This window comes from Mauremys mutica, chromosome 11 (assembly GCF_020497125.1).
Source record: "Mauremys mutica isolate MM-2020 ecotype Southern chromosome 11, ASM2049712v1, whole genome shotgun sequence".
Taxonomy (NCBI): Eukaryota; Metazoa; Chordata; order Testudines; family Geoemydidae; genus Mauremys; species Mauremys mutica.
This window is the reverse complement of record NC_059082.1, coordinates 73290429-73311635: the sequence shown is the minus strand read 5'-3', so window position 1 is coordinate 73311635 and position 21207 is coordinate 73290429. Positions and strand designations below refer to the sequence as shown.

The 21207-nt window shown below is 40.7% G+C and overlaps 1 protein-coding gene across 2 annotated transcripts in view; it reads left to right on the top strand.

The window, feature by feature from the left end:
- PRKAR1B (protein kinase cAMP-dependent type I regulatory subunit beta) overlaps positions 1 to 20948 on the top strand; it is a 120883-nt gene extending 99935 nt beyond the window's left edge. For both annotated transcript variants that reach the window (XM_044980545.1, XM_044980546.1), the window contains 2 exons: positions 17835 to 17916; positions 18319 to 20948. In XM_044980545.1, the coding sequence (XP_044836480.1) occupies positions 17835 to 17916; positions 18319 to 18491 (255 nt within the window). In that variant the 3' untranslated portion in view covers positions 18492 to 20948. The remainder of the gene's footprint in view (positions 1 to 17834; positions 17917 to 18318) is intronic.
- The last annotated feature ends 259 nt before the right edge of the window (positions 20949 to 21207 follow it).

Genomic DNA, 21207 nt, shown 5'->3' with positions numbered 1-21207 from the left:
GAACTACCCAACACTAGGAAGGCTTTATTCATTTGACTTCATATAAAGCAAGTATTTTTAACTACCATTTTAAAGTAGGAGCCTGCTAAGTTAAAACTCCAGTAAAAAAATGTAAATCTAAATAAAATGGGGCCCGATTCAGCTGAGTTCAATTAGTGCTTTGCCATTAACTTCAGTGGGAGCGGGATCAGGGCCATGGTACCAGGGGAAAGGACTGTTATAGTCGTCTGCTATTCAGGCTACTGGAAAAGTGAACAGACAACAGTAGTGAGAGAGGAAGTTGTTTTCATATGCTGTTCTGTAAATTCAGCCCAAAACTTGGCTCAGTGGTGCAGTACCTAAAAGAAAGTTTTTCTGATTCAGCTGCCAGAAAATGCTAGGGTCCACAGCTGCGAAGTACTACGCTGCGTCTCTCAGCTCCCACCATACTCTATATCAGATCCTTTGGATCCACTTGTCATTATTAAGCACCACATATGGCATAGAGTTAGGTCATAGAACTGCCCTGAGTATGCTCAGAATGTCCTCTGAGTTCAGTTGCATATTGAGAGCTTATCATGTCTGGTTGGTAACTGAGCTGCTGCCGTAGGCCTGTGGCAGTCCTTAAAGCTTGGAAAGGCTTAAGAAACATATACAGACCCACAGGAAAAGATGCATCAGGAGAAGATAGTGAAAGGTGTTGGGTGATGCCAAATTATAGGACAACTTACTGGAGCTCTTTGCATGGGTTCTCTTCTATCTCCAAACCCTGCTAAGTACTCTTAGGCACAGGAAATAAAACTGTGCGCATTATGCAGCTTGACATACAATAAAGCTCAAGGAAAACTGGAGAATATGATATTAGCTGTAATAATGAGCAGTTTCATATTGGACGGTAGTTTTAAAATCCAGCATAAAAGGCATCCACTTAATAGTAGCTTTTGATAAGTAAAAGAGAGATGGGATGATACTGACCTCTTTTGTAAAGCCCTCTGAGATCATCTGATGAAAAGCTCTATATAAGAGCGAGGTGTTATCATTATTAATTAATTATTATTATTATTATCATCTTAGTGGTAAGAAAAGGAGATGATGTCAGGTCTCCTGGTTCGATTCTCAGCTCTGCCAGTAATTCACAGTGGGGACAAAATTTTAACATCCTTGTGTCTCTATCCCTATTTTATAGATCAGAGAATAATAAATCTTACAGCACTTTACAAAGGTGGGTGAAAGATGCTCTTTAAGCACCAAGTATTATTATTACTATGAAAACCAGGCAAATGAGAAATTGCATAATTGCAAGGAGGGTCCTAAATAAGGAATGAAGAGAAATGATTTGTCTACCATGCAAAGGCTTTTGAAAATGGATGCATACAGCGGGACACTTGGCAGAACTGACATGTAGAACTGTGCTTGGACGATTGTCTTCAAGCACAACTATAACCATCATGGGGACCATTCCTATTGACTTGGACATTTCAGTCAGGGCCACGGTTTGATGCTCCTGACTGGGCAGGGACATGTTGTGAACAATCATGACCGCTGAAAAGTGTTTGAGATTAGAACTCTGTAGAGTGAAAGCACTGTTTCTGAACACAGCTGTAACACTCTTTGTGCCAACTCCATATGGTTGCAAACCATGTTGAAACCATGGTTAGCTTGAACAAGGTTTGTACTCTGGTAAAAAATGCTAACATGGAGGGACCCTGTATAGTAGGAATTAAGGGGGACTCAGCACCTTATCATAGAATATGAGGGTTGGAAGAGACCTCAGGAGGTCATCTAGTCCAACCCCCTGCTCAAAGGGGGTTGAGGACCAATCCCCAACTATTTTTTTTTTGCCCCAGACTCCTAAATGGCCCCCTCAGGGTTTGAACTCACAGTTCTGGATTTAGCAGGCTAACGCTCAAAGCACTGAGCTATCCTCCCCCCTCAACCTTGCAGCATTAGGCCTTTTTGTGGTAAATGTAGGCTTGTGTATTATTGCAAAACAGGCTTTTGAAGATTTATGGTGTAAAAGCTGTTTAACGGGGGGGGGGGGGGGGGGGAGAGAAAAATAATGGTCCAATTGTTTCCTGCTTTAAATTGTTACACTTTGACACTATAACCTGAAAGAGACCCCTTTGGCACATACCCCTGCAACAAGCAGAACTACAAAGTAAACCTCTTCCGTTGGGTTAATGAAGTCACTGCCTTAGGCACACTCCGCTATCACACCTGATAATCTCTTTAAAATACAACGTGATTAATTATTAATTAGGAAGATGAATGTTGTCTAGAAAAGGAGTTTCAAAGGCTACAATCAGAACTGCTTAGTGTCACCAGGATTTGGTTGATAGTGAGTATGTTTGTCAAGGGCCGCGCAGTACAGCAACTTCTACTGTACCTAAAACAATAAATGAAAGAAACCAAAATAACAATAAGTGCCTGAATTTCCTGGGCTGTCGCTGGTTTAACAACAAAAGAATTATTTTACCCAGAGTCCTTGCAACAAGGGTTGATTCTGTTTCCATCTGGTGGCACCAGTTGAGCTTAGCTGTTACAGCTCACATGGGCTCCAGTTCATCATTCCATCCCTTCTGTGTTTGCACAGTAAGGTCTTGGTCTGTGACCAGCTCTCCTAAGCACTATGGTAATACTAATAATAATACAGAACAGTACTTAAGCATGTGCCTAACTTTAAGCATGTGCTTAAGTCCCTTTGAGGTCAAGCACTTCAAGTTTAGGCATGTGCTTAGTAGTTGCTGTCCTAGATAGGGATGTGATTAAGTACATGCTGCAGTGCTTTGTTGAATTCAGCAATCCAGCAATAGATGGGCCCGATCCAGCTGTTGGTGATGTCAGTGGGAATCTTTCCATTGAATTCAGTGAGCATTGGATCAGGCCCTATAGTTGTAACCTGGAGTAAATTCTGGCTGTGTGGGAAGCTGACCTCTTCTGAAGGATGGAGGCACAAAATAGGTTATAAAATAACCCACCTAGCCCTCTGAACCATGACTGTGTGGGAAAAGCCTATGCAAACAAGCCTCCCCACCCACCCACCACCTTGGAGCAAGAGAAAGAAAGGAGCCACTCCTTCTTCTCATCAGCAACACCCTCTTTGTGGTAATTGACCAGCGGGTCAGTCTAAAGCAGCTGGTAGCTTCTATCCTCTCCCCACCCAGGTCCCAGTGCCAAAGGACCTGAATCACCCCTCTCAGCTGCCACAGCTTCTGGCTTTTCCTCCTTGCTTCCTCTCTTCCCATCTCCTTCCTCCACCCCACATATTTACAACTGCTGTGATACAGTTGTGTATTTTAAACTCGGCAACAAATCAAAACCTGAGTTGGATCATTTTAACCATTCATTTGCTAAAGCTCCTGATTGTGGGCATTTCCCATCTGTTTTAGCATGTCAGTTTGTTGTAGATTTCATTGTTGGTTTCTGGTAGAAACCAGGACTTCTGACTTTAAGTTCCATGAGTTGCTCTGCACCCTGGGCCTTGACAATAATGTGTAATGGTAAAAATAACATAGAGTGAATGTCCTGTTAACACTGCAGAGAACACCATGGCTTTTCACATAAATAAATGCAAAACTCTTTAGCTCACAATCAAAATTAACTCCTGTTGAGCCACCCATTGCTGATAACACATACATCAGCTAGTTGCCTGTAAACTGACTGTGAAAATAAAAGATTTTTTAAAAAGAGATAATGTAAAGAGGAGAATAATGTAAAAAACATGTTCACATCTGACACATTATTACAGAAAATATTCCCAGCCAGTCTGGCCAATGCAGGGCATTTGTGTCAAGTTTCTGGGTGCAATAATTTTCAAAAAGAGACATTATAACCTAAAATCACATTGTTTAAACATTATGTATAATACTTTTACTAATACATCCTATCTTAGCTACTTAGCTGTCTTATATGGCCCCTATTACTGAACACATCACAATCTTCAGTGTATTTATCCTCACAACAATGGGCAGTGTTGTTATCCCTCTTATACACATGAGGGACTGAGGCCTAGGGAGACTAAGTGACTTGCCCAAGGTGACACAGGAAGTCCATGGTAGAGCAGAAAATGGAATCCCATCTTCTGTCCCCCGAACTTGTGCCCTAACTGGTCCATCCTTCCTCCTCCATCTGAAGCGTTACATTTTCAAAAGCTTCACACACATTTATCAGATTAATCGCAAATTAAGGTTTTCATAAATAGCTAATATGAAGCAACAGGATTTGGGGGTTGGTTTTGTTTTTTTTTTAAATGAGACCAATATTTTCAGTGTCGGGTGCCTGAAGTTATGCAACAAAACATAAGTGGGCTATTTTTCAGAGATGCTGACTCACAGCAGCATCCACTGAGGTACTTTATACTTCAAAATTACTGGCTGCAATTTGTAACTTTTTATAAACTATTATTTCCCCAAAATTTTAAGATCCAGATCCTTGGCTACATCTGAGGAGTGTGGAGTTCAAAGGGTGTGCTTAATGCCCTTCACCTTGGCATTCCCTTGAACTTGGGGCCAGTTTGGGAATATCCGATCCCCAGGTATAAATTAGAGCAGCCTCAGGGGTGCTGTAATTTAAGCTTCCTGTCAATGGTCCCAAAGGACAAAATGCATCAAGGAACTGGTACAGAGGTGAGGCATCCTGATTGCTCCCACTCGCTCTGATGACCTCCAGTGATAGTATCAAGGTGTGTGTATAGGAGCCTTTATGCTGCTTCTGTGTCACTGAAGGATATCCCTGTGGGTTATGCCTGCTTTATGATCAGATTCCAGCCTCAGTGCAGCACAAAGCAGCTCTGTGAGATCTAGCCCTCAAATACCTAAAAGTATTTTAAAAAACCCAACCTTTTTGCACACTTTATGCACAACAAGTGAATTGTCTTAATTCACATCTGGGATGACAGCTTGTATAGAGTGTTCAGTCTCATTCAGCTGTAATTTAAACCATCTGATTCTTAAATCCCTTAAAATTGAGATTTATACTGGAAATACTGACACACCCTTGATGATAATGGCCCTGCCAATTGCCAGTATGGGACACATGGAAAACTAGGAGAAAAGTTGATATTGAGATGTAAATCCAATGTTAATTGTTGCCTAGTAACTTGCGTTCCATTTTCAAATGTTGGGTGTTTTTAAGATTTTTTCCTCCATATACTATGTTTCCCAGGACCATATGTTTAGTTAGAACATATTCTTTTTTCTTTTGGGGTATGCTTTGGGCCTGATTCTGCTACCTTTATTCCTCTCAAGTTGTACCTTACTCAAGTCAAGAAGTCTCATTGAAATCCCCCCAGTAAAGTATTGCTCAGCATGAGTAAGACTGGCAGAATCAGGCTGTCTGTCTCTGAAGGTTTTCAGGAGGTTGTCAGGATATGTGTAAAGGCTTTGGGGGATTGAAGCATTTGCTCACAGACCATTACAAACTATTTACTCGATACAAGAACATTGTGCTCTGAGTGCTTTAAATCTAAACTACAGGTGCTGACAATCCCAGTAGTACTAGCTCTGTGTTTACCGCACCTGAGTATTGTCTCCTGTAAACATGTAAACAGTATTTGACATATACCTATATAAACAGTATTCAAACTGATGGGAAGGGGGATGTGGGATTTCCCAGACACTGGAGGAATTAATCTATCTCTCTGGATCCTAAAAGCCATGCCTTGCAGGGATAGCTTTTAGCCCTGGCTCATAAAGATACTGTTCAGATGGCTATGGATTTTGCAAGATTTTGTCTACCCCGTAGAGCAGGGCAAGTGGCTTTATAGTGTAAATTTCCATAGGATTTGCAGAATGTACACAGCTTTTGGGTGATGTATTTTACTGTATTCCAGAATTGCAACATTTTATTTTTGAATGCATCAGGTTCAGCAAACTGATAGTATTGTAAAAAAAAAAAAAAACCCCTAGGGAAGCATATCACCAAACCCCATGAGGAGTATTTTATTCCATTCCCACTGCAAATTACTCAACGTTTTGTTTGTTGCTTAGAAGCTCCTGCCCTAGCTGGTTGCAGCTGCTAGCCCAGTTCTGGTCACAGCATTAGTTATGAGACTTTAATTATGATGTCTGTCTCAGACTTTTGCTTGGTCTGGTTACTTCAATATCTACAGAATGTTTTCACAAAGTAGCAGATGGTGGTAGGAGTAACTGGGCCATAAAACAACATTAACAGCTAAAAACGATTTTCCCCAGAAAGGAGTTTGGGAGTGAGGGGAGGGGAATTTAGCACTTCTTTTTTTGTTTTCTCTCTTTTGCATTCAATATTGCCCATTCTGTAGGTGGTGGTATTTTATGCTGTCGACTCCTGAGACATGATAACTATTAAGGTCAGTCACAAATATGAACAGTTGATGAATAACCCATTATAGAGTCACTTTTATGTTGACTTAGTGGACATTTCCTGGCTTCAGAGAGAAAAGATAATGGCAAGCTTTGTAGAAAGAAAGAATCTTTAAAATGCAATATTTTTTTTCTTTTTGACTTTTATTGCCTTGTACGCTGCCTTGTCTGAAGGAGGAAAACAGTGCATTGTTGGCAATCATCCACAGCGCTTGGCACAAACGGCCCTTAAAATCTGGCATCAGGATGAGTATTAATTCTGTTGTTTTCCCACAGAAGCTACAGAATAGTCAAGGCCAAGTATCTTTAAGATCATTCCTTAAAAATTGACACCTGGACCTACCTTTACAGTTCGCCTGTTGAAATAGGTAATTTGTCTGCCACCAGTACGATAGAGGGACTGGGTATATAAAAAAAGCAACTAAAACGTTAAAACTAGGTAGAGATAAAAAGCATATAGGCCCAGATCCTGAGCTGTGATGGAGCCACTTAGCATCATACAGCCTACAGGATCTGGGCTAGTAATCTCCAGCTGCCATACTGGCCTTAGGGTTGGCCCAGCAAACCGCTGGCCTAGAATCAGAACGTACAAAGGTCACATTTGCATCCTTCTATCTGCATTGCTCTATTTGCTTTTTGGCTATAGGTGAAGACCTGAGCAGCAATATTGTGCAGGTATGCATTTATCAGACTCCTGTCTGCTGTACCCTGATCTTGTTTATAGTGGTGTAAACCACAGTAACATTTCTGAAGTCAGAAGACTATAGGCCCAGTTTCAGAAAGCATTTCCACTGGTTATAAACTTACCCTATTGTAAGGAGTGAGAAATACTTGGTAAGGAAGATCACCTACTGAGCAGAGGCTTCTTAATTTATGTTTTCACCTAAGTATTTCAGGGGTCTCTGTACACTCTCTGTAGCCATTCTGATTGACAGAGAATATTCTGCTCCTTTTGGCAATGTGCCAGGTCTGCAGGTCTCTCTCACACAACAGTTCTCATGCTGCTCCCATTGAAGTTAATAGTAAAACTGGTTGGCTACAATGAGAGCATGATTGGACTCAGTACAGGTTTAATGCCGACTTTCTCACCATTGCAGAGCAAGACTGTCTCTGAGACCGTGATGGGGGTGGACAAGATGATGTAAAAGGTCTATCTCAAATGTACAGTACTATGATTTTAAATAGTAAATGATCAAGACAAAGGCATTTCCTGGTGATTAATGACTGACTGGGTGTAGTCGTGTCTGGGCCTTAACCCTGATCTCTTCTATATCCCTAGGAAATGCCCTGTGGCTCAGTTGTTTTTGCTGGTTTAAGCTATTCTTTGTGTATGATTGATTGTCATTTTTAAAGCACCTTCATAGTTCTGGCTATTTTGGTGCCTGTGTGAAACAGCTTTTGTTCCTCTCTCTCTTGAGGGTGCGGATGTTATTCCTAATTTTATATAAATGGTACCCACTTGGTGATGGGAGCTTAGAAGCACATATAATTTTATGCACGTGTGATATTGCTGGCACACATCACATTGCACCTTGTACAGTACCAGGCATAGTTGGAGAGCTAATGTCTAGAACATGATATCAGAGTTTGTTTTCTAATGTCCTCTCTAGCTTGTAATATGCGATAATGTTACTGAGAATTTTGTGTAAGAATATTGTGCATTAATGTTACCAAGCTTATAGAATGTCAGTACAATTGTATTAACAATATAAAGGCCCCTTCTGAACCATTGTTCTGTCAAGACAAGTGTATGGGAAGCACAGTGCTTCCATTATTACTAGAATGCCGTCTTTCGAGCTCATTCAATGATAGGGGAATTTTTAGGGCTTCATCCTGCCAGGTGCTGAGTGTCTTCAAATCCCTTTGAAATCAGTGGGATCTGAAGGCACTCTGTGCTTCTCAGGGTCAGGCCCATAATTAGCAAAGCGGCCTGTGTACATACTGCATAAAATAGCTCAACAGGTTTTAAAACGTTGTTAGTAGAGGCTACCGTTAGCAGTTGCCTTTTCTGCATATTGAGAACTGTAATCTGCAGTCAATCCTAACGTGCCAAGAGAAGAATTCAGTTGATGGACATAGCTCAAAAAGGGAATTTTTTTTATGCAGACATGGGGCCTGATTCTAGAGCCCTTACTCACATAAGTAATCATTATAACAGATATGTAGTAAAGATGGTCATGAGAGTAATTGGTTGCAGAACTGGACCAAAGACCATTGAAATGATAGTTTTTAAATTAAAAAAGAGCTGAATTGGTTTAAATTATTACATTATTATTTTTAAAAATAACATTGAAGTTGTCTGAAACATTTGCTGATAGATTGCTATGGATCTGCTGGATTAGCAGACTGTCAATGTTTCTAGTGTGTTTGTTGCCCTAGAAGAGGAACTACAGCTTCTGAATTGCCTTAATTTGAACTAACGACAGGGTGATTTATACTGTACATTAATTTTGTGAATGATCAAGTAAGGGGGCAAAGGTGATTAAATAAAACCCCTGTGGATACTGCATCATAAATGTTCTTTGTTCATTTCAGGCCCAAACCAACTTCCACTAAAACCACTGACTGTGCTGTGATTTGAATGGAGCTGTTATTTGGCACATGTGCAGTGGTTTTCTGATATTACTCCATAGCATGCTAGTAAATATTCAGTAGCTTGTAATAGCTTAGCAAAGATTTAATCGTACCACTGTAATGAGGTCTCATGTTTCTGAGAACTGGGGAGAGGCTTCCCTTCTGAATGTGGGAATCATGGGGAGAGTGGATTAGCAAAGTGTGAAAAGAGCAAAGGTCTGCTGTGCATGGTTAGCAGTTGATAGTGCAATGGTTTGACAGCAGTAGCAGAGGGAGAGAGACTACAAGGGCTACCTATATCTACACTACAGCACTTACAACACCGCAGCTGTAGCACTTGTGGTAGAGACAATCTGAGCCAATGAGAGAGAGCTCTCCCTTATGGCTTAATAGCTCCTGCCTCCACAAAAGGCGGTAGCTATGTTGGCGGAAACAGCTCTCCCACCGACATAGCGCTGGCCACACCGGCTGTCCATTACTTATGCCAGTGCAATTTACGTTGCCCAGGGGTGTGGATTATTCACACCCCCTGAGGCAACGTAAATTATACCCAAGTAACCTGTGATGTAGACAAGGTCTAGATCTTTTCCATCTCTCGTACGGGCAGGCCACATACTCTTTTCTGATACATGATGTAGAGGGAAGCAAAATGGGTCAGAAAAGCCTTCAAAACTGGGAAGTAGGAACAACTCCTTTGCTTCATGCTTCCCTTAACAGGATGGAAGAGACCCCAATTGTTTAAATATATATTTACAAGATGAAACTAGGCTAGTTTCTCCAGTTGGTGTGTTTGATCTTTTCCCATTATTACTTCCATGAAAAAGGTGCAGTCAAGCACCAAAAGGGATTCAGGGAGAACTGCACGAGCCAGATAGAAATGTTCAGCATTGTAACCCTGACTGTAAGGACTCAGCTACATACAAATCGTGTACCTCTAATTATAGTGGCATAGTTAAAGCAGTACAACCCCCCTAGTGCAGACACAGTTATACTGGTATAAAGGTGCTTATGTCGGAAGCTTATTCCCATAAGGAAAGGGGAGTAAGCTATACTGGGATACAGCAACTTTATCCTGGTGTAACTGGATCCATCGTAGGGGTTGCACCAATTTAACTATTTCAGCAGAAAATCATGCCCTTAACTGAGATAGTTAAATTGGTACAAAAACCGTACATACACTAGGCCTGAGCTTTCTCCCTTTTGTGGTCTGTGGTCTGCTCTCTGACAGGACTGGTTAGTAATCAGTAAGTGGAAGTGTTCCACAGGGGGGCTCCTAAATTCACAAGCAATGACTCTCCCATTCAGAAGCTCCTTTCATGGATCAGTCCATTCAGCGTTAGTGAGGTGAAGGGAAGTGAAATAGACAGAACATAAAAAAGGTAATTAAAAAAAACATACAAAGCAAAATGCAGTCCTCGGTTTTATACCCACTTCCAGATGACTGAGCAGAGCGGTGTGCATTTTGCCTAAAGCCTTGTAGTGTTATTTACCACACCTCCTTGCACTGATAACATAAATTGTATGAATAGAGCAGACTGAATTCATACGATTTACAGAACATTATTTATAATAAGCCTGGGAGTTTTACCCAGTAGAAGCTGGATTGGGCATATGTACACACAGAACCTAAGTTCTTTGTCAAAGGCAAGCAATGAGACACTGTGATTTATTTTCCTGTTAAAGGAAATGGTGCAAGCCCCATCTCACATGAATGAAGGTATAAAGAAGGATTTTCAGGATCTGGCTCAAAGTGACGGGAACTTGACCCCTTTACACAGGGCTCATCCTGTAGTAGATCAGTAGTTTCCACAGTTTGGCCAAATTCAGTATATTTCCATCTCTAACTCCAAGTACAGGAGCCTTCCCATCTAATACACTTTCATCAAACTGCAAGAAGTGGGAAGATAGACAAATATTTTAATGACTCATTAAAATTACAGTTCCTACCAACCCATCTCATAATATTTAGTCACCCAGGGCTATAATTTATGCCTGACTCGGTTTTTATTATTTGAAAATTCCAGCTCCACATCTCCTTTTTCACCTATCATCCCAAATAAAACTATATATTGTAGCTTACAGCCTATCCTAGTATAACAGTAACATCTCAGCAACTTAGATCTGTGTGAGCCTTCAGATGCTCTCCGCACTATCAATAATCCGATCTTCATGGAGAACAAGTAGGGGGGGTTCCAAACCCCCTGCAGCAGATTAGCCTTCATGGGATGGTCTCTGCAGCCGCTTCACATCCTAATGAGACGGAGTCACTTCTTCACCACCTCCCTGAACATCTGCCTAATATGGCCAGGCTGCTTGGGCCAGTGCTGGGTACAGAATTTGTTCTGATTGGTCAAATCCTGAGCTCTTTTCGCAGATTTTACTGTGGTAAATGCCCATTGATTTCAATGAATAAGTAGGGAGCATGAAATTCACAAACTTAAAGCCCTCTGCATTGCTAACGCCCTGCATTGGAGCTATTAGGGGTTGACGAACTGGTAGAGAAGCACAGAAGGGGCTGCTTTACTAAGGGACCTCCATGCCCACCCTGTGTAGGCTGGCAAGCGAAGTGGTGATGGGGGCAGACACTGTGTGGTTGGAGCCCACACTTATGCAAAGCCGTTGGCCCTAACATCCGATGCAGGAGCATGGATGGGCTGGCATGGATAGGCTGCAGAGCAGTTTTTCTAGAGGTGCAACTTTACCCCCGGGTGCTGGTTTGCGGGGGATGTGTGGTAGATTTTAACTGCTACACTTCCCCAACATAAAACCTGAAGAACTAGGTTTTAAGAAGGTAAAGTGAAATTCACCGTAGTAAAGACTGAGTCAGGAGCCAGGATTACAAGAATATCAGAATGGCCATACTAGGTCAGACTAATGGTCCATCCAGTCCAGTATCCTGTCTTCTGACACTGGCCAATGCCAGGTGCTTCTGAGGGGATGTACAGAACAGGCAATCATTGAGTGATCCTTCCCCAGTTATCCACTCTCAACTTCTGGCAAACAGAGGCTAGGAACACTGAGAGCATGGTGTTGCATCTCTGCCCATCCTGGCTAAGAGCCATTGATGGACCCATTCTCCATGAACTTTAGTTGGTTTTTTTTAACCCTATTATAGTTTTGGCCTTTACAACATCCCAAGTTCCACTGGTTGACGGTGCACTGTGTGAAGAAGTACTTCCTTTTGTTTGTTTTAAACCTGCTGCCTATTAATTTAATTGGGTGACCCTTGGTTCTTGTGTTATGTGAAGGAGTTAATAATACTTTCTTATTCACTTTCTCCACAGCAGTCACAGTTGTATAGACCTCTATCATATCCCCTTTTAGTCATCTCTTTTCCAAGCTGAAAAGTCTCAGTCTTTTTCATGTCTCCTGATATAGAAGCTGTTCCATGCCCTTAATCATTTTTGTTGCCTTTCTCTGTACCTTTTCCAGTTCCAATATATCTCTTTTGAGATGGGGTGACCAGAACTGCATGTAGTATTCCAAGCGTGGGCGTACCATGGATTTATATAGTGGCATTATGATATTTTCTGTCTTATTAGCTATCCCTTTCCTAATGGCTCCTAAAAATTCTGTTGGCTTTTTTGACTGCTGCAGCACGTTGAGCGGATGTTATCCACAATGACTCCAAGGTCTCTTTCTTGAGTGGTAACAGCTAATTTAGACCTCATCATTTTGTTTGTGTAGTTAGGATTACGTTTTCCATCATGCATTACTTTGCACTGATCATAGTATAGAATTTCATCTGCTATTTTGTTGCCCCGTTACCCAGTTTTGTGAGATCCCTTTGTAACTCTTCACAGTCTGCTTTGGACTTAATTTAATTTACCTTTTACATCTTAAATTATGGTGCCATATCTAAGTTATAAATTTTTGCAAAGCAAATTGCTGGTGCATCTGAAAGACATTCATAAATATTTCTCACTGCTGCCACAGAACTGTTACAGAGGGAGGAACATGGTGTGTGGGGTGACGATGGTGGATGGTGATGGCACATTGCTTTGGGAACTGCTACTCCTGTTGTTTTTGCAATAAGATGCCTGTATTTACTTGGAGGAAAGGAGAGGAGGTTACTGATATCTGTTACTGGGAAGACAGAGACCCCTCAGTGCCTGAATGAGAAAATTCCTAGATCCACTAAAGATTTATCATTTCACTCCCAAAGTTCTGCTAGTGAGGAGACATGCCTGTCTGCTTTCAGTTTCGTATCATCACAAAATACTGATTTATTAAATGGTGTCAAACGTCTTCCTGCTGCCTACAATGTATACTCTGCAATGGAAGAGGCTGAAATAACTATCAGTGTACAAGATGCCGTTTTAAACTGAACACCATTAAAGGGCTTGATCCTGCAAAACTTTGGTCAAGTGAGTTGTCCCGTGGAGCCCAATCCTGCAAACTGTTACTTAAAGGGAAGTGTTTGCCCATTGAGATCAAATGCTTTGGGGGAGGAGAGGGCACACAGGTTCTCTGAACACGCCTCATGAAGCTTCTGCATCCCAGGATTGGGACAAATGCCACTGAGGACTTCTGTTGGGAGTCAGGGGTTGCAAGGCTAGGCACAATGGATGTAGACAACTGAGAAATCATACTGTGAACATCTGAAAAGTCAGCTAAAATGAATTATGTCTGTGAAACCTTGGGGTGGAGGTGGAGACTGGGGAGACTAATACCTAATTAGTTTTGGTATTATTGACTTAATTTACAATAACTTATGGGAAAAAAAGGGTTGTGGGTTTTTTATGATTTATTTTATTTCTGCATTGGCTCTGTTATACATGTACAATTAGACTCTCCTCTGTGTCAGAGCAGAATGGGTTCCTGGTGACAAAAGCTACTGCAATATTTATCCATAATGCAAAATGGAGGTGTTATGGCTGGATAATTATAAACACCCTCTTCGTTTAACCATAATGTGGGCTGTTTTCCTGGACAGACACTACTCCAAAGATGTATGTGTGGAATGTGCATCTATTGCAAAAAGAGACAAATCAGGTCTTACATCTGGGTGCTGCTGTCAGGGTTTCAGGAAACTTCTTTGACTCTATTATAGACCTGTTTTTGCTGAGCAGCGGGAAGAGCGCATGTGACTGTTAAAACAAGAGTGGAAAAATATGTATCTGGAATATGCTTTCTCCTGCCAAGCTGAGTGTTTATTGTGGAGCCCAGACACATCTCTGCTTCTCCAGCAGATATCACAGTGTTTCTAAAAAGGCAGACTGCAATGGAACGGTGGAAGCAATCGCTTCAGAAAACTCTGACTTACTGAACTTTTATATCACGTGGCCCCTATCAAAAATATTAACAATATTAAAAGAGGCCCATAAAAGGTGATGCCAGGAGAGATAAAAAGTAGTGCTGCTTGGTATTGTAATTACTTCAGGATGGGTAGTAGGGAACTTTAACCTGGAGGGTCAGTACTCTTCTCATTTTGTTTATCAGGTTTTCGTTTGTCATAAATGTTGAAAAAAGTACAGTGGAAAAGAGAATGGAGACTTAGATTTCAGATAAATGCTTTGGTGGAGGAGTGAGGGTTTTGCCACTTTTCAGGTTGGGACGCGGGTTGAAATAATGAGAGGAGCACAGGGGCTGGAAATCATCATGGAAGCTGATCTTGCAGGCTTTGCACAGCAAATTGGTTGCTAATGCAGACATGGGGGCCCATGGGCTGCAACTGATCTGGAGCTTAGTGAGAGAGGGGTTATTCTATTCCCATTAGTTACTCTGGAGAGCAAAGCATTCTGTGCGTGTGTGTGCGTACACACACTCAAACACACACACAGATGTGCACTTTGTGAGAACTACTGTAGTCAGTGTGGTGAAAAAAACATCAGTACACTCACTGCATTTCCAGCCTCTTACAAGTTGACTTGAAAGGCTTGGAATATAGCAGCTTTGGATAAACAGTTGAGTTATATCAAAGATAAAGAATTTTTGCTGGAAATTGACAATTCACCAGATCACTTTAGTATATTTAGTCCTCCTGGCCAGTTACTTTGATGGGTATCCCTAAATTTGCTGCCGACAGTTTTATGTGCACGGCTGTGTTTTGACAGGCAAAAAAATAGTTGTAAGCCTAGCTTATTTAAAAACAGTATGGACACTGATCCTTCAAGCTCTTGCCCATGTCAGTTTCCCTTACTCAGGGGAGAAGTGTCTATAGCATGTTTGTGAATTTCATGTCTTTGCCGCTCCTGCTCTTTAGGGGTGATATCCTGGCCCTGTTGAAGCCAATGAGAGTTTTGCCATTGACTTCACTGGGGGCCAGGATTTTACCCATAGAGCTTATTCTTTTTTGAAAGACTGTTGAAGCAAACATTTGACATGGTAAATTGTGATGCCCAAGAGAATATGTTGACAGAGCTATATAGTAGTTTATACTAAGCACATGTTACTGGTAAGGAAGCAATAGGGGAGATCATAACTTTTAATGTGCCGGCTTAATCTGATAAATGACAAACAGCAACAGATGCTGGGAACTTGTGAAATAATGCTCAAACCTTATTTAATATTTACATGCGGTTCCTGGCATGATTAGAAACAAGATTTGCCTTCTGATTTGTGCACTGTGTAAAGGTTAAGGTTATAAATTAACCTAGCGAATAGCCCACTATTTAAGACGTGTATGAGCTTTTAAAGAAGAAGTCTATTGTGAAATAAGGCATGATGCAAGAAAACAGTGTGTGACATTTCCTCATCTATGTAGCACTTGTTTGGAGGAAGGCAAATTATGACAAGCTTTTACATAACACTGAATATTCCATTGCTGTTTGTTGTTACTGTGCCGTCCTACCCTGGAAAAACAAAGCTCAGTAGTTAACTAGCCATATATTTCTGTTCTGATTTGTAATCCACTGGAAAAAAACACAAGGACTAAAGCCCAGTCCTGTAAGGTGCTCTGTGCCCTCAACTCCCATTGAAGCCAATGGGAATTGAGGGTGCTCAGTAGCTTGTCTGATCAGACCCTAAATCCGGCCCCGTGGTAGCTTACAGAGCCTCTTCCCTCGATGAAAGCAAGGAACTGCTAGTAGAGCTGCAGGGCGCTGGCTAGCAGGCTGTCTGGGGGTGGGACTAGTCTGCAGTTTTGGGTTGTCTGCATCCCAAGAGCCAACGTGCAACTAGGTTACACTCAGCAATAAGCACTAATCAGGCTATTGATCGGAGTAGCAGCAAAATGTGTTCACACGTGGTGCCTGTAGATCCTCCCCGGCTGGCAGAATCCCTCTAGTACAAGATACAGCAGACAGTGTGTCTGCTCCCCTTCCCCGCCCTGGCTAGGGCAGGATTTGGCTTCAAGTATTATTTTTCCAAAAGTGAAAACATAAACCTATTTATTCATGCCCTATCCTCTTTTAATAAGGCCCATTGTTGTCTGTTGGGGGTGATTTGGAAAGGATGGAAAAGTTGCAGTTTCAGATCAATCATATATTATGGATGCTCCACACTTAGATTACAAAGCCTCCTTTTCCCCCTGCACTGTCCTTAAAGTATCATGATCATTTTTGTCTCAGCTAATTGTGTCTCTGGGTCATTTATCAATTTTTTTTTTATCAATTTCAATTGAAAATAAATATAGTTCCTCTTTGCCTTATCCTTTTGCGTTGTATTTTTATAGCACAGACTTGAATGGTCCTTGGTCAATCCTTTTTTGTTACTGCAAAAGAATAGGTGGCTTGAAGCCAGAGATGTCCTCTTTATTTCATCTATGAGAACTTTGTGGTGTGCGTTGAAGATATTATGAGATTTTCTTCAAGGAAAAGTATTTATATATGCCAAGAACCTCTTTGAAGGCTTGTCTGTGCTACAGATTGTAACTGTGTTTTAACATGGGTTAACTAACAGGCGTTAACGAGCACAATGGTTAATTGTAGTGTAGACAAGGAACAATGTTTATTTGACATGTTTATCCCTAGGGCTGTTATGATTACACAATTACAAACTGTCGTGTAGACAAGCCTTGAGAATAGAATCTGGTATCATTAAACCTAGCCTCTAAGAGGAATATTGTATGGTATGGGATTTTGGGGAATGGATGTTCCATTAAAAATGCTTCCCCTTTAGCCAAATTTTATTAAAATGTGTAATTCATCAGATAATTGGATGATTTATGGGATTGCTAATGTGGTATGGAGATTTTCGCCTCTTAAATTTCAAGCTCATATGTATCCTAGGTTAGATCAAGCATTGTTACAACACGATGGGTGTTTGGTGAGTTGATGTGAAAGGAGTTTGGTGGACCTAGTTCAGCTTTGCAGGTAGCACAGTTGGTCCCCTTGCTGTAGGGTGACCAGACAGCAAGTGTGAAAAATCAGAACAGGGGGTGGGGGGTAATAAGAGCCTATATAAGAAAGAGACCCAAAAATCGGGACTGTCCCTATAAAATCGGGACATCTGGTCACCCTACCTTGTTGACAATCTCAGCAGAGATCCAGTGACTGAACAGGCATGAGGACTGAAATGCTCTCCTTCAGGGCAATGTATGGGACACTTATTCTCTTGCTGCCTGTGATGTAAATATTCTGAGAATGTTAGCCTTCAAGTGTGTCAATCCAGCCCCTTTCACAAGGCCCTGCATTCATTCAAAACACATTTTTGAATAGTAGATTGTATATTTATGCAAGTCACTGTTGTAGTGTTTAAGGACAGAACTACAGGATCCGATCTTGCTTCTAATGATTTCAGTAAGAGCTCCACATGTACAATAGCTGCACTCGTAAAAGTGTATCCAACCGTGCAGTATTATTGAATTTTTTCTTCTTTGTTACTTCCATTAAAATCTGAGTAATGTAGACTGAGATTGCCATCTCTTTCTGTACAGTATTCTAAGAACATGGCTGATGCACTGCCAAAGGAAATACTCCGGATTTAAGTTTTTTACAAGCATAGTATGCCGTATTCAAGCGAAGGGATACAACTGTTCAAATTTTTGATTATGTTTCCTAGGGCACAGCTTCTGTTCTTCAGCGCAGATCTGATAATGAGGAGTATGTAGAAGTTGGAAGACTTGGTCCATCGGATTATTTTGGTAAGAAAAATTCAACGTAATAAAATAAAATATTGTTTGGAAAGACATGTGGAAGATAATTAGTTTCTTTCAAAATTAGTTTTATATGCTTCAATCAACAACAGGGATATATAGGGTCAGATTCTGCTCTCAGCTGTCCTGGTGTATATCCTGAGTAACTTCACCGAAGACGGTGTTATTCCTGGATCTGCACCAGTATAAATGAGAATCGTTAAAACATTATGAATGTTAAACTTCTGAGTAATTTTAAATGGCACAAGCATGTATAATACAACAGTATCTGCAACCAAATTATGTAAAGTGTCTATCAAGATCTTTGTTAAAGAATGTATGATATCGCTAATGCACATTGAAGAAAAGGAAACAGAGACTATGTGACAGTATATTTATTCCTGCTTCCAGGTGAGATAGCACTGTTGCTCAATCGTCCCAGGGCAGCCACTGTAGTGGCACGTGGGCCACTGAAGTGTGTAAAGCTGGATCGTCCTCGCTTTGAACGAGTGCTTGGTCCTTGTTCTGAAATCCTGAAGAGAAACATTCAGAGATACAACAGTTTCATTTCTCTTACCGTCTAAGCTATTCCATTGGGAATGCTGCCTTTGTGTGACCCTGTGCACTTAAATTTGACCTGTGCAGCTCAATAGCTTTATGAAGAGAAAAAAAGTGTGCATTTAATGTGTCTTTTTCTGTCTATGTCTGATGCACTGGATATAAAGTCAGATGTTATGTATCATTAAAGTAGGACGAAAACCATTTGGATAAGACTAGCTGTTAGAATTGTTTATGAATGGATGGGTTTTCGGCTTCCAGGTAAAATTGCTATGTGTTACCCTGTAAAATACTTTCATTGTGCATTTTAGCAACTTAAAAATACATCTGAGTCTCTATTTCTCCATTTATTTTAGCTCAGTCTCCTGAAAGTTAGTCCTATCCATCTTCTGTCAAACTTTTTAAATGAATATACATCCCCCTCTGCCCTTCAGTTTAAAATCCTCTTCACTTGTTATGGGAAGTTTACAAAACACCACATGACAAAGGAGAGTTGCACAATTTGAGGGGGAAGGCAAGAGGAAGATTTTGATCATTCCAATACTCCAAGAAAGAGTAGAACTTTGGATCATTTTGTCTGTTAAACCTACTGGGCCAGATTTGTCCTTGATGCAAATTCTTTGAAGGCAGTAGAGTTACACCAGGGATAAATTTGGCCATGCTCCAATTCAATTTTGAAAGTGAAGATTTCAAGGTGTTTGGGAGATTTTTTTGTAAGCATGTAAGTGTAGCCATTAGTTCCCAAAGTGGGTTGCCCTGATCCTTTTTAACTAAGAGCCGAAGCCAAAGCCAAAGCCCACTGATTGCAATAGGAGCTTTTCCATTGACTTTAGTAGGCTTTAGATCAGGTCCTAAGACTTTTGAAGCATCATTCTGTACACCAGAATATCATCAGCAGCTTTTTCTGACTAGTATATAAAAAGCTTGAGCAATCACGCTAGAAAGCACATCAAAGATATTCAACGGCAGTTTGGTATGAAAATATTTTACATATAGGCCATTTACTGCAGTTAAAATACCTTTGCTTTTGTATATGATCGAGGTGTTTTGAAAGCCAGACATATACTTTCAAAGGAATCATCCCTGAATATACTATGCTGCCTCTCGTCAAAAAGACGAGCACTGTGCAAGAGACTAGTCAGGCCCTGATCCTGCAATGAACGGCATGTGCTTGGACCCCTGCCCCTGGGCACAGCCCCACTGACTTTGTTGTGGCTCTGCACAGGCACAGGAACCTTCTTGTGTAGGGCTTTCTGCAGAACCAGGCCGTAGCCTGCTGTGCAGCTAAGGTGACCAGACAGCAAGTGTGAAAAATCGGGATGGGGGTGGGGGTGGGGGGGTAATAGGAACCTATATAAGAAAAAGACCCAAAAATCGGGACAGTCCCTGTAAAATCGGAACATTTGGTCACCTTATGTGCAGCCCTCCAAGATTTGAACATTTTAAATCATTCCTTTGGGGAATTTTTCCATTGGAGGAAAACTCAGTTTGATCACTGTAGCAAAGTGTGCATCCAACTACCGTAAATACACCTTTTGGTGATGGTAAAGCCATATTTCTCTGTTTATTAAAGCATCCTCCTATTTGATGACAGTAAGAATTTTTAATATCTTTCCTTCCTTATATGCTGAAATTACAAATTAAACAAGGCAGACAGAACCTTTTTTAAATCAAAGGGGCTAGTCAAGAATATGGCTAAATTAACTAAAACTGAAAAAGTTCATTATGCTCTTTTAACCTAAATTAACAATTCCTTTTGGAATTTTCCCACCAAGAAAACTCCTGGGGCTCAATACTACAGCCCTCAGAGTAATCTTCGCGGAGCTACATAAATCCACGGACTTCAGGATCAGGCCTATCATAATTTCAAGCTATTTAATTTATTTAGTGATCCCAGTAATCTCTATTTATTACTATTATTTATTATGAGTGTTATACTTCTTGCATGGATTATTAAATGTGACCATTTGTTTTCCAACTTGCAATTTCATGACAAAACATTTATATAGACAAAAATCTGCCAGACACGTACGTTCATGTAAAAAACTCATTCTTTGCTTAACCATTTTTGTATTTTCCTATTCTGTGCAATTTAAAAAAAAAACATAAAGGTTACCGCTCACTCATGTATGCTCTTTTATCTCTTGCGTTTCTGCTGCTGTATTGGTAAAATTTTGTGAGTGTTTGGCATAAAATGCAAGAAACATTTCAGCATTACTTAAACATTGAGTGTATTAATCTCACTGCTGAGAGTTAAACATACACACATACAAAACCGATACTTTGCTATGAACTTTTAAAGATAATGAAAACCCGATTTGAATTACAATTCTGTTGTAAATAGTCTGAAAAGACATGTAACCATCTAACAGCAGAATTCCTTTGATGTAAGGGGAACAGTCTATTCCATTTTAAAGATTATTGTAATATTTGATATGGATGATGCAACAGAGTTATGGTATGAATAAAATTCTTGTACGTAATTTGTGGCGCTTGTGAGCTTCTTGACAATGGAAGTAGTTGTATTTAAAAATCTGACTACTGTAATAAAAAATTTGAGCTCTATTGAAAAAAACCCAAAAAATCCCAGGGAGCAGAATAGTGTATTGGGTAATGTAATGTAAAAACAATCAGAGTAGGGAATAGGCAGATAATCCCGATGCTGTTCAGAAAGGGAGACTGCTCTGTTTCTCTGGGCAGTCAGTCAGGGGAAAAACTCATACTTAAATGTTGTATAAGCAA